The sequence below is a fragment of the Artemia sp. Qi Xiang Cuo genome, chromosome 4 (assembly GCF_049724085.1).
Source record: "Artemia sp. Qi Xiang Cuo chromosome 4, ASM4972408v1, whole genome shotgun sequence".
Taxonomy (NCBI): domain Eukaryota; kingdom Metazoa; phylum Arthropoda; class Branchiopoda; order Anostraca; family Artemiidae; genus Artemia; species Artemia sp. Qi Xiang Cuo.
Genome location: NC_142797.1, coordinates 58,293,904 through 58,308,180, shown reverse-complemented (window position 1 = coordinate 58,308,180; position 14,277 = coordinate 58,293,904). Strand labels below are relative to the sequence as shown.

At 36.4% G+C, this 14,277-nt stretch overlaps 1 protein-coding gene across 3 annotated transcripts in view; it reads left to right on the top strand.

Annotated features, from left to right (window-relative positions):
• Positions 1-14,277, top strand: part of Vps13B (vacuolar protein sorting 13B) — a 130,954-nt gene that overhangs the window by 37,990 nt on the left and 78,687 nt on the right. For all 3 annotated transcript variants that reach the window (XM_089088444.1, XM_089088443.1, XM_089088445.1), the window contains exons 7-8: positions 7,749-8,172; positions 9,480-12,204. In XM_089088444.1, coding sequence (XP_088944570.1) covers positions 7,749-8,172; positions 9,480-12,204 — 3,149 coding nt within the window. The remainder of the gene's footprint in view (positions 1-7,748; positions 8,173-9,479; positions 12,205-14,277) is intronic.

The following is a 14,277-nucleotide window of genomic DNA, read 5'->3' as shown; positions in this document are numbered from 1 at the left end:
TATGTTCACGGCATTCTGTTTAGTATTTGCAGAGAAAAGTTTCAAGAACCCGAACGCGCTGTAATAATCCAGATGGTCCATTGTATGGAAAAACTGGATGAACAACTCTCCTAATATAGACGAGTATTGCTGTCCCTTTTTCCTGTTTTCTCAAAAGAAAGAAAAGCTCGGATGGTTTTTTCTCTTTTCTTTTTTCTTTCCTTTTTTGCGGTAGAATCATAGAATCATAGAATCATTTTGATGAAAAACAGCTGTCATAGACACATTAAAAAAAAAAATGCACTAAAAGCCGCTGTTTTTTACATGAAAACTTTTTTACATAAAAACACTTCTCTACATTTTATTAAAAGCACTTGTAAAAAAAGGAACAAAGGAGTTACTAAGTCTGTTTGTGCGGCACGAGACGGGCATAAGTTTGCTTTTGCTTCTGGTATTTGCGCGGACACGCATTTCAGGTGGTAATATTGTCCTATGTACTGGACTAGACAATAAAAACTGGCCAAAACGAATCATCAGCTGAAAACGGCGATCGCGAAGGCTTGGTATTTCAAGTGACTTCAGAGCGGAGCTATAATCTACATATTTGTCGCAAAGAATGATCTTTACAGCTCGTTTCTGGATCCCCTCCAAATCATCACTTAAATAATCTATGTCATGAACTTGTGTGGGCCCCAGACGGGACACGCATATTCAAGGATGGGTCGAATAAAAGTGAGGTACGCGGTTTTCAGCTTATACACTAGAAAACCTAGGCGGCGCATCGCCACCAGTGTCCGCATAGCATAATGTCCCTTCTTAACCAGCTCTTGTACATGAATAGAGAACGAACAGTCCACACTAAAGGTGACGCCCAAGATAGTCCCACACGAAGCAGAAGGGAACAAAGTCGTGGGGTAGGTAAAATCGCGTTTAAGTGGGTTGAACCTCAAAACCTTTGATTTATTCTCATTAATTTAAAGACTGTTCGCAGTACACTGTGATTTAAACTGACCGAAAAAATTTTGATCAAACTGGGCTACAGCTTGCGAATCCTTTACGTGGTGTTTAAGAAGCGCAGACAAATCATCGACGAATTTAAAACGATCGTCAAAGTCAGAAACTACATAGTTGATAACAGCCAGGAAAAGAAGAGCTGCTAATTTGGTACCTTGTGGGGCACCACATGTAATTTCTACCCATTATAATTCAATGTCACCGAGAAAATGGGCGTACATTTTTTGATATCTGTGACGTAAGAAATCAATTAACAATAGGAGTATGTGCTTACGGGCACCCATTGGCTTGAGATTCTGGGCGGCAAGAGGGTGCTTAATCAAATCAAATGCCTTTCGGTAGTCTACCAGAAGTAAATCTACAAACGAGCTTCCAAACTCCAACCATTCAACTACTAGGTGATAAAGCCGTACTAAATAAACAGACCTGCTGCATCCCTTCAAGCAACCATACTGGAAGGGGTCAAGTGACGGTGAAATGTCCGTGAGAAGTTCACGATATATGAAAGATTCTGCAACTTTAGCAAAGTTCGGTGTGATCGAAATAGGTCTTAACTGATCAAATGTCTTAGGTCCTTTAACTTTGGGTATTGCGCGGACATAGGCTCGCTTCCAAGCATCGGGAAAGGCTTGTTCACTGAAGCCCTGATTGATGATCGATGCCAATGGTTTGGCTAAAAACAAGGCATATTCGCGAATAAGTTTGACCGGCAACTCACCAGGGTAGGAAGAGCAATTCGGTTTTAGTTTTTTAAGTTCTTTATAAACAGCAAATTTGATGAACTGTTTTATTTCGTCAGTTTCACAATCGACTAAGAGATCAACCAGTTCGGCCTCTGTAATTGAGGGGTAGGTGGTACAAATGCCAGCAAAGAACTCGTTTACGTCTGAAGCGCTCATTTGAGTCAGGCTTGGGTATTTTCAGCTCACTGTTAACTGACTTGCCAGTCATATGTTTCACTGTGGAATGCCACTTCCGACTGCTACTTTGGAGAAGGGTTACTACCTTTTCCCGAACATAATTTCTTCGCTTGAAACGATTGACGGACAAGATTCGATTTCTAAGTTTTACCGCAACGACTATTTGTCTAGAACTGTGCGGTTTGCACCTCATCTTGATCATTTCTTTGAGGCCATTTGTGATCCATGGCTTATCGGACTCACTTAACACTACAACTCTAGTGGGAAAAAACTTCTGAAACATCTCTAACAGAAGAGAGTTAAATTGTTAAACTTTGCTATTCAGGTTTACTATAGAACAAAGGTCGTCGAAGCAGTAAGTCCCGATCCACCGACGGAAATCACAGATTGATTGAGAGTTAAGCGGACGAATAGTCACTTTGGTTCTCTTTGGCTTCGGTTGGTTATTTTTGGCTTGCCAGAGAATTACATAATGATCTGAACTCTGGAGAGGACCTAACGACCGAGGGGAGTAATAATTGTCACTCATGTTTGTAAAAATTAGGTCTAGAGTCCTGCCACTCTGGGGCGTAGCAATGGTAACTACCTGCTTCAGATGAAGGACACTAGATACCCATTGTCTGTTCGTCTGGTTAAAATCGCCAGCTATTATGAAGCCAGGATAGGCATGGGCACGACGAAGTTTATCGATGTAGGTCTGTAAGTAGCTGATAAGCTCTTTCCTATTTTTTACACTCTCTGGGTAATACACAGATGCAATTATAAAACATGATAACTTTTTTGATAGTTTGGATGGCTTGCGCTCTACCCAGACAACTTCGTGACACGAATCGGTTGGTATATTTAACAGCTTAGATGAAATGTCATTACGAATATAGATACCAACGCCACCACCTTTTCTACTCAAGCCTCTATCACGGCGAGTGTTGAAATAGCTAGTGTAGCCTTTTATTCTACCCATTTCATCAATGATATCCCAGCATTCGGTAACTACAGCAATAGGAACACTCACTTCTCTCAGTAGTATCTCCATCTCGTCAACTTTATTTGTTAAGGATCGGACATTACACAGAATGAAATTCGGAAACTTTGCCTGAGCTGATAATTGTTCAGGACGTAACAGCGGGGGAAATTCATCAGAGGAACACGGTAAGATCGGCTGCAGCTGTGATGGAGAAAGAGTGGGAGGAATTTCGTACCTTTGCAAACATCTTATTTTCACAAGAGTCCTTGGTTCACATACAGCCGTCCTCCGGTCAGAACGACGTTCCTCAGAAACATGAACGGGTATGGCCGTCTGTTTGCCTCGCCACCCGCATATCTTTCCTCACCGTCTACGATTATTTTTAAGCAGGGAGTCCTCTGGTGGCCGTTTGAGTAATCCAAAAAGCCACAGACTGACAAATGTAAATGGCGTTGTAGTCAGATTAAATGAATTAAGTCTTCTTAAACATTCTTTTTGATATGTAAAAGTCATTATGATTACAAATATAGGGAAGCCAATTCTTTGAAAGAATACACCATCAAAAACAGTTGAGAACTCCACATAAACAAACTAAACTAGAGTTGAGCAACATCATCTAGAAGAATCAATTAGATGGCGCTCTAGTCAGTTGAAAATGAATGAAATCTTTTTAAACATTCTTTTTTATGGGTTATGGTTATTTAGATTTCACTTATCACAGCTAGGGAGGACAATTCTTTGAAAAAATGCACTATCAAAAACAGTTGAGAACTCCACACAAACAACCTAAATTAGAGTGGCGCAAAAGCGGCTGTAATAGCGCTAGCAGCACCATCTACTATGAGCAAAGACTAGTCAGAAAAAAAAGAGAAAATAGTACTCTGTGGGACGAATTCCCATTTAATACAGTAAGCACCATTTGCGCTTTAGCGGGTTTTAAGGAGAGGGCTGGAAAGTTGACAAGAGTGGAATTGCTGCGCGAAGCGGAGAATCAGCACCGCCTAAGTAAAATCAATATTCCTTTTTTGTAGTTTATAGATGGCATTAGAGCCGACTTCTCATGTTTGAAAAATAAAATATGCGGTAAACCACACAAGAGGTGATACCATGCAGATTGGTCAATATTTTAAATTTGAAAAGCTTGTTGGTACCAGCGCGAGCGATGCGAAGCATCGCAAGCGGCAAATTTTTGAAAAATGACACTTTTATACGAAAGTAACACTATTTTTGCCACCCAACGTGGCACCAAAAAAACCTGCTGAGTGGTTACCTTGCGTAAAACACTAAGAGTTAAACGGGAAATAAAGCTAAATAAAAAAAGTCAATTACTGTAGCCGTCTTTATTATATTTGTTGTTTAAATGATTGGCCGCAAAAAGTAGAATAAGGTTTGGCAATCTCTGGAATTGTAAAAGATTTCAGTTACGTCTTCGGAAGGTAAAATTCAGCCAGTAAGAGCAAGACATATCCGTTACGCAAATAGTTTCGTTCCCTCATTTGTCAAGGTTTTTAATACTATACTCACTCGTCAATGATTGTACAAATTTATTTGTTTTAGTTCATAATTTTTTTTATTTGTTGTGGATTTTAAAGGTTTTTTCTTTTTTTGAACTTGGAGTAACTTGTAGTTATTTTGATTTTTTTTCAGATGCTTTGATATTTAAATGTCTTAGGTTTTAGTGTTTGACTCTATTTGTGATGGCTATGGCTGTGATTTTTATATTTTTTTGGCTTGTCTTTTTTAGTGACAAGAACTGCCAAGTGACAAGATCGGCATGACCGTGCAAGGCGTTTGACAATAAAATTGTTTGAGTTTGAGGTAACATTGAAAACTTTACTGGATGGTTTGTCGGTAGTTTTGTTGACGGGCAGGGAAAATTCTAGATCTTTTACTGAGAGTTAGAAATCTCTTGCTGCCTTCAGTACGAGTATGAAAGGCTTTGAACTTAGAATTTTGAAATTAGAAACTCTGACTCGGGGCTGGATTAAAGAAGTTGCCGTTTTAAAGCCACAAGTCGAAAAAGTGCAATCAGGCACTTACATTTTAAACTTTAATGTAGGTTCTGACTCATGAAATTATTAATTTCAAGTTGCCGCTAGCTGCTCTGAGACATGTTCTTATGAAGAAGGTTATTAAGGACGGGTTCATAATATTAGAAGGTTCTTGTTAAGGACACAGATAGAAATATATATGTTTGGAATGTTATGGCTAAGGGTAGCAACCATGGGAAAACCCTTTTTGAAAACATCTTGTCTCAAAGTTTGGAATTGAGTGAGAGTACGGAATGTTCAATGATCGAGGTAAAAAAGGGTCCCGAGATTTGAGTCAATATATAAGGAAGTGAAGCTAGAAACCTTAATAATTCTTAGAAACTTTGTAATTAGAAATATCTCAAACCAATTTAACTATTTATCTGATTGTACTCTGCTTTCCGTGCGTAAAACTCGTAAGACGTTATTTGCATTACGAGAAAAGTACGTTTGATATTTCAAAGAATAAAGAACCAAAGAAAAGAAAATCAAGAATGGGCTTTTATATGATTAATGAATATTCTGGATGAAACAAATACAAATATTTTCGGAGGGCAACTTCTTCCCTTCTTCTGCGCTATATGAGAAAATTTCAAGGAAATATGTTCACATTTTCTGAAGGCAAATGCGAACGAAACAAACCGGATAAAAACGAAATGACGAAAACAAACCACGAATAAAGCAAAAAGAAAAAGAAATAAAAACCCGAATAGGAAGAATTAATAAACCTAATAACGTGAAAAAAAAAACAATAAAAGATAAAATCAGAATTAACTGAATGAAAAATTTTAAAGCCAAAAAACCTCACTTAAAAGCAAGGTACTCATGAATATCCACGACTAGCAATAAACAATGTGTTCATTAAATACTATGTAATTTTGTGTAATTTTAATCAAAGTTTTTTTTTGCACTACAGCTTTTTGAACTGAGGGTCCCTTGAATTAAATTTATATGCTTAGTACTAGTTTTTATGAAAGTAATTTGTTTTAGGTCATTAATTTGGAAAAATGTACAAAAAGTGTCCTTTTTTTCAATAAGCTGCCTTTTTTTTACCAAATAGTGTCCCGGTGTCCCTCAGGGTGAAAAAGTGTCCAAAGGACACTAAAAGTATCCGTTTGGCATCCCAGGCTGAGCATTTTGTTCATTAGGGTTTTCTTTTTCGTTGTTGTAAAATTTAGTTATTGTAAAATATATATTAAAATATATTTACGTTGTTGTAAAATATATACGTATATATATATATATATATATATATATATATATATATATATATATATATATATATATATATATATATATATATATATATATATATATATATATATATACCCTGGACTCAGTTATGTTTGCCGAAGTTTCAGTAATGGTGCCCAGTTGTAAATTTCTATATATACTTATTTCTTTGCTATATGAAAAATATCCTGTGTTTTTTTTTTTTTCTCAAGTTATTTGATGCGAGCATGGTGAACAGTGGAATAAGACATTCCAAGCCAACCGCCACTACATTACAGTATACATTGATGGATAATGGAAAAATAAAGAAGGCATAGGACAGAAAGAGGCTTTATAGAGTGAGCACACAGTTTTACAATCAGACTCTCGGTGTTTAGAGCAAGAAGCATGCTTTTAATTTTCACAGCGCGATGCAATTTCCTGAATCCATGGATAAAACATCAGAAATCGGGAGAAAATGATAAAACTGGACTTGCCTGGTTTAATTTTGAGCTTATTTACACTCACCCAGGAACATAACCTTTTTATGTCGTATTTTACCTAAATTTTAATTAGTTTATCAGTCTTCATGCTGTGTTCTGGAAATATTTGGTCGTGTAACTAACACTAAAGCAGTGATTGGGGACATAATTAGGCATTTCATTAAGGAATAGAAAAATAATCAAACCCAGAACAGATTCCTGTGAGACGCCAAAAACCACGGGGCTCTGTTCAGATGATGTGCAGTTCATCTCCAGAAACGTAAATTTTTCCAGGAGTAGGTCATAGTCAACTGTGTTTAAGCCTCCGTCAGATCGAAAAACACTTCATCTGCATTATTGTGATCTACAGCTATGTTACAATTGCACTAGTCAAAAAATAAATGCACGCTCGTTTTTTTTTTGTATCCTTACGGAAACCAAACTGATTTTTGTTAGGTAAGATTAGGTTAGGTAGTGATTTTGTTAGGTTAGGTTGGTGCTAAGACATTTTTGATCAAGACGAAAAGTAACAGGTAAATTTGACATGGGGCTGTAAACTTAGATCGTTTTTCTATCGCCAACTTTATAAACCAGTTTAACTTTTTTTTTTCCCTTTTTTTTATAACAATCGGAAAACTTACATTGTTGACGTTGATCATTGAGTAGCGATATCATTAATTTATAAATAAATGGGAAAATATATTCCAGAATTTTAAATTCACCGAAGTCTCTACCGCACAAGCCATGTTTTTGCTGTACATGGTATACCCTGCCATCTATAATAATTTTCTTCAAATGCAGATATACAAGATGGTAGAGTAAATCTAGAAATTGGGTCTTCTAGATATGAGGGAATCACCTCTTCTATTTTTTGGCCTATTGAAGAAAAATTCTACTGAAACTCATTACATTTCGAAATGCACTGTGCATTTATAACCTCATTCACAGTTGTTTCAGACAATAGAATGGTAGACGGTAGACGGTAGACAGCAGAATGTTGGAACACGAACTTGTAGCATACTGATTATCTGCCAACTCTTTCACGGGTTAATTTCTACACCCTCCAAACTCGATACTAATAGGCCTTTTTAGACACCTTCTTCATCCCAAAGCAGTAATTTGTTACATTTTAAGTCTTTTCTTTCAGCGACTACCCTGAGGAAGCTTTGTGCAGAATTTTTATTGGAAGGACTAAATTAGCTTTTACTCCAGGCCTATTACACAGGCTTCAAATGCTCTTCCATTCGTTAAAGAAGTCAGAATATCCTCCATTTCAACCACCTCTATTTGACACTCGTCCTACAGGTGATGTTAAGCCGAAAATAAACCTTAGAAAATATGAACTGAAGATTTTGTCACCAGTAATATCTTTCATACCCCTGCCATCGCATAGGTTTATTTCCCGACCAGATCTGTCTACTGATGAACTCAGTGTTATGGTGAAATTTGATGACATTATTTTTCAGCAAACAGTCCCTATGTACTCTAGACGACTTGCCAATTATGCTACCTCTTGCAAAAACCTTGACGACCAAACAGTACAGAATTGCTATTCAGATATAGCTGTCGTGGTGAGATTTTAAAATTAATTTTCCTTCGGTATTGTTGTTAGTACAGTGCTGTTATTTGTTTGCGTTTCATTTTTTAAGTTCATTGTTGTGCAACTGTACATACTACTGCTTTTAACAAACTAATTCTACACTTAGCCTCCTAATTTTAGCACAGATGCACACGTTCTTTCTGTGCCATACTGTCCATAACGTATGTGAATTTCTAAAAGGCTTAAGAATACCCCAGTAAAATTAGAAAAAAAGAGGTGACAACATCTACGGAAACCCATATGTTCTGGCCCAAAAATGTAGTTTGTCCCAAGTCAGAGATTGATCCCTAAAAATGTTTACGATTGAAGTCATGAAATTCATACTATTTGCACATATTGTTTGATCTAACTCACATTTCTTTTTTCTTTTTTTTTGTGTAAATTATCTATGTCAGATGTTAATTAGAAGAATTTCCAAGAACTAATGTTTTATAGAGACTTTTCAGTGGATATTTTTCTGACATAAAAGGGCTCGTTTGGCGGATTTGTTTATGGCAAAAAGGAATTTGAGGTGTGTACATTTGATCCGAAACTGAAGTTTGAGTTGATCTATTTGATGATATGATAACCCTGTTATTTGCAAAATATCGAGACTGTCACAACAGGATTTAAATTCTTTCCCACTACTAATGTGATGTATCTTAGTATCTTATGATGCATCCTGATTTGATGTATCTTAGATGTGCTTGCAAAAACCAAGAAGTCTGGTCACAGGTGTTCTCGCAAACCTGGACCGTCGAAACTATAATTGTCATAGCTCTCTGATGTCAACGGAATTGTAGTAGATATAACAAATGTTATGTTTATGAGCATAATAAATGAAAAATTGGAACCGGAGAGTTTCACGCCAATTTTATTATTTTGTCCTTGTTTATCGGAATCAATTTGGATAATCTTGAAAAGTCTTCAGTTTTTAGGAGGAAACCTTTTTAAAAGCTCCAATATTCCTGGCAACCACGCAATATCGTGAATAATCAAATAAAGTCGAAACCATGCTGAAGTCCAATATCGTTTGTTTTTTTTACATTTTTATATACTTTAATAGGCTGTCAATTCATGAAAATTTAGGGGGAGGGGGGCAATTTTTTTCAAATCAAGGGAGGGGAGCAACTTTGTCGTTTTTTCAATAAAATGCAAAAAAATCACTTCAATGAAAATATCCCCCCAAAAGATATTTTTCACAACCGATGGAGGGAGCACAAATAAATATAGAGGAGCACATGACCAACCCCCCCTCCCCGTGGTTTTACGCCAGTGACACTTTTCTTCATGTTTCAGGTTTCAATGGAAGTATTTATTGGTTTGAATGAACACAGCACAAAACTGGTCCATTTGAAGAAGTTATCGTACACTCAATTAAATTTACTACATCCTGAGTTATGGCAAGATCCTTTGCTTCCAAGCAGAATTCATCATTTATCTCTTGAAGAGTTTTGGATTGTTATTGGTCTACCTCAGATGCTTGTTCTCAACCACACCTTTTTATTCTTAGCTTCGCCAGAGCATTCTGCAGAAAATTTTAAGCGTATTGTCGAAGATGCAGTTATTTGGGATAAATGTATATCAGTAAAAGTATTTTCACTTGGGGGCAAAGTGGCTTACAGTGATGGCTGTACAAGTTATAACTTATCCCTTACAGAACTTGAAGCTTTTCAGGGTAAACTACCTATTTTTGTTAGCTCCAAGTGCAACAGAGATACACCATTTATTTCATTTGACATTGTCTCTGGACCGCTTAGCCCTGCGACCTTCAAATTGAATGTAACTGAATATGAAACTTATTTACGACAAGATATTTTTGATTTCTTTGGATATAAGCCAGTACCACCTCCCTCTGAGCCAATAATCAACCAAAGTGAAACAAGTACAAATCAAAACTCGGTTCGAGCCAGACTTGATTCTACTGCAAAAAGTTTTACGGATGGAAAGAGTTTAAACAGTTCATTTTTTAGGCTTTCAACTGATTCTGGAATGTTGTTGGATGTTCGACCTTCGTCCAAGAAAACTCAGATTCTGAATTGGCTCTACGCCGTTTCATCTATCAGTTTTCAAATTGATATAAAATCAGGGGTTCTGGTTGTAGGAACTCGATTTTCTATTACCTTACCGTCCATCGAAATGACTACAGAATGCCATGGTGATACTGACAGAAAAACTCCCTTGTCTTCTAATGCTTTCCCGCTTCGAGTGACTGTATCTAAGTTTTCATTTGCTGATTTCAATAACGAAATTCTTTTGCCGTGTAATTTTACGTCCATATTAACAAAAAGTGAACTGAAAGTGACAGAGGCCGATTCAACCATTGATTCCTGTAAACAAACCTCCATATGTATCCATTCAGATCTAGATCCAGTAGTTTTTTCACTATCCATATCCAAAATTAAAAGCATTATATCTGCTACCGAAATGATACTAGGGTTCGTTGATTCGCTGCTATGTTTAAAATTCACTGCAGGAAAAGTTGTCCCAGTCCGAAGTGACGACTTATCTGAAGTTAGTGAATCTAGCTCGCTTGCTGGTATGAAAAGTAAAATATCTATATGGTTTCAGCTCACATTACCGAAGGTAGCTGCAACCCTAAGTATTGCAAATAAAGTTTTAACGCTGGAAGTTGAAGACGCGTACACTTCCTTCGATTATCAAGAGGTATATATGAAATTGAAAACAAAAGTTGGAAAGTGCAGAGCGTGGGAAGCTGAAGAAGGTACAGCTCTAAGGAATCTCATTTTGAATATGACACCACGCCCAGAAGAGTTGACACCACGCCCACATAATTTTTTTTCTGCCACCTATACTACAGCTGAAATCGAAAGTTTCAAATCTAAAATTGAATTTGAAGAAGATCAGATGCCGAGGCTTGATATGACAAAAGAAAAGTATATAAGTGAGGTTGACATTCAACTTGAACAGTTTGACGTAAAACTCTCTAGAGATATTCTTCAAAGCTTTGCAAATATTTTTTGCATACTTGTGGAATTGAACGTACCGAATAATTTAGGAAGGAATTTTAGACCGGCAAATAAGCCACCAAAGTCCATATTAGCTTCAATTAATGGGTCGTCACTGCCACTTATATACTTGCAATCTTTTGGATTTCGATTCTATGTTACTCTTCCTGGGCACGAGTTTGACACATTTGTGTTACAGGTCCTTGAAGCAAGTGTAACTCCACAAGTAGACAATAAAATTAACAGATTTCCAATATTGCGGCCAGATCTTTACGAATATGCCACCAAGGCAAACCTCCTTGACGTTCCAGGATCTGAACTTGAAGATCGTCAATACAAGCTTGTAATTTCCGGGTTTTCAGTGTCACTCATCCCTGCAAGTACTATTTCTATGGATGCTCCAGTTTATCAACAAGAAAATCCAGCTCTTCGATGGAATAAACTAAATCATGATGATGAAAATGTAGAAGAAGTGAAAAGCAAACCCATAATCTCCTTGACTGATATTGAAGTAGTATTTGCTCCTGCCATTTTGTATTGTGTCAAGTCAGAAAGTTTGAGTGAATCCTTAGTTTGTGGCCACAGTCTCGAAGTTTATTTTACAAACATGTCTTCTCTTTACATTAGTGCTGAAGTCTTAGAGTTATTGTTTGATACTTGCAAGTCTTTCAATTTCAACACAAAGATAGAACACAAACCGGACAAGGCTTCAATTGTCACCTATATGTCTAGTGAAGTTCCTATCACTTTATACGCTACTATGAAGAAGTTGAATGTACACTTTTTCCATGAGAAATCTTCTAGTTTGTTAGTAAATTTGAAGTTGATTGAACCTTATATTATTAGCCAAATGATAAAAAATTTTGACAAGTTTGAATTTTCAGCTTATGACTCGAGTGTATCAATTGGAGGTGCGTTTAAGACAGGAACCGATATAAATGAGACTGATTATAAGCTCAAAATATTTGAAACAAGGAGTGGAGAACCAATTGAACCGAATGGAATAAATCCTTCGTTCTTTACTTTGCAGTTGACGCAGTTCCTTCAAAGAAAAGGTGATGCTCTTTTATACCTTCTTTTTTTATATGATGATAGGGCTCATCCCCTCCCCTAGGCATTTCTAAAATCCTGATGCTCCCCTTTGATACCTTCTTTTTTATATATGATGATATGACTCTGCTGTAAAAAAAAAAAAAAAAAAAAAAAAAAAAAAAAATACAAGCAATTAAGACGATTTTGAGCCGTTCCCCCCAGGTATTCCGAAAATCCTGATGCCCCCCTCGTCATATTTAAAATTGTTATTTAAAATTTTACTTGCGTTCACTTGAAGGAACCTCAAAAGGTCATTAATTTCGCACCTTTTTTCGAGCTTTCCAATTGGCAAATTTTATACTATTGAAAAATATTATCTGAATACGGTACCTTTTATACAATTTATGACGTCATTATAACCTTTTTTGCTCTTTAAATACATATAAATGTGACGAAAGATGCACGTCCTCACCATAACCCACCATAATATTGTCATGCCCTATCGGTGGAACCTGCGCTCCACGCTGGGAATCACTGGGTTAAAGTGACGGATGACGTGCTTCAGTTCCTTCAAGGGAAAGTTGATGCTCTTTTACCTATTCTTTTTGTATACGATGACAGGGGTCCGCTATATACAGAAATAAAAGAAAAATAAACAAGAACATGACAAGCAATAATACTATAGGTTAAAGCGACGGATGAAGTGCTCCAGTTCCTTTAAGGGAAAGTTGACGCAGTTCCTTCAAGGGAAAAGTGCTGCTCTTTTGCTTCTTCTTTTTGTATACGATGATGGGGTTCCGCTATACATGCAGTACACACACAAAAAAAAAAAAAAAAAAAAATATGACAAGCAATAAGACTATAGGTTAAAGTGACGGATGAAATGTTTCACAAAGGAATTAAGGTATCTTCCCTCGTGGAAGTGGGATTTTCTTGTAGTAAGAGTCGTCTGATAATCTCTCTAGTTATAGTATTTAGTTTGGTTGTCTTTTTATGGAGGAGGATTGTGACGGCCGAAATGGGATTGCTGCATATTTCAGTGTTTCCAACAACCGTTTAAGGAGTAATAAGAAATTTGTTGCCTGGCTTATTAACAGAAATAACGACATAATTCTTATGTGGATTATAATAGCTTAATTTTTTTTTACTTCTAAAATATTTCTTATTACCAAAATTATAATTCAAATATCTCAATATTTTATATATAGCGGTATATAATTCGCTGATCTATTCTTTGTTTTAACCCTACTTTTATTCTACTCTGATTAAGCTCTTCCAATTCTCGTAACACTTTGTTGGTTGTTTTTTGTCAATTTTCCAATTCTCAACGTCATTAGTTTTACCGGAAAATGTTTTATATATTATTTTTTAAAGTTTGCCGATAACCGAAATTTAGCACTAGTTTCGATAATAATATTGATATCTTGATTCTCTATCAGAGTCAATACTCTAGTATTGCACAAGCGAAGTTCGAACTGCCACTCAGATGTAACTTTTTTTCCTTTTTTCGCCGGCCACTTCGGATGGAAGAGGCTATTGCAGGAATTTGGGAGGGCTTTCATTTAATCGAAAATTGAAAGTTCTGTTCTGCTTTTTTTACGGGCTGAAACCGATGGGAGAGAATTCACCTGCCCCCCTCCCATCTGTGCTCTTTTGTTTACTCTGGTCACCCTAACCCTTCGTGGCATTGGATCAAATGTCCGGGACACAACGCAATATCCAGGGAAACTAGAATTTCCCTGCGAATTAAACATGTATTCTGGTTTTTCAATTACTAATTTTAAAAAAGACAAAGTTTTTCTGATGAAAGTAAAGAGCGAAGTTGAAAATTAAAACGAACAAAAATTGCTTCTTTGCAGTTAATGCAACAAATTATATTCAACGTGATATTTATGCAACTTGATATTTCCGTATATTCGAAGAACTATGAAAACTAGTGCTTTACTGAAAACTGATTTTTCTTGAATATTTGGAGAGTTAAAATTGCGTCATATTTTTTTTTTCTAGGCCGTAAAAAAAACTATCGAGGGCCTTAAGAATTATTGTTTATTTTCTTCAGGCCACTTAAGGATCTTTCTACTTCTAATCCTCTTTTG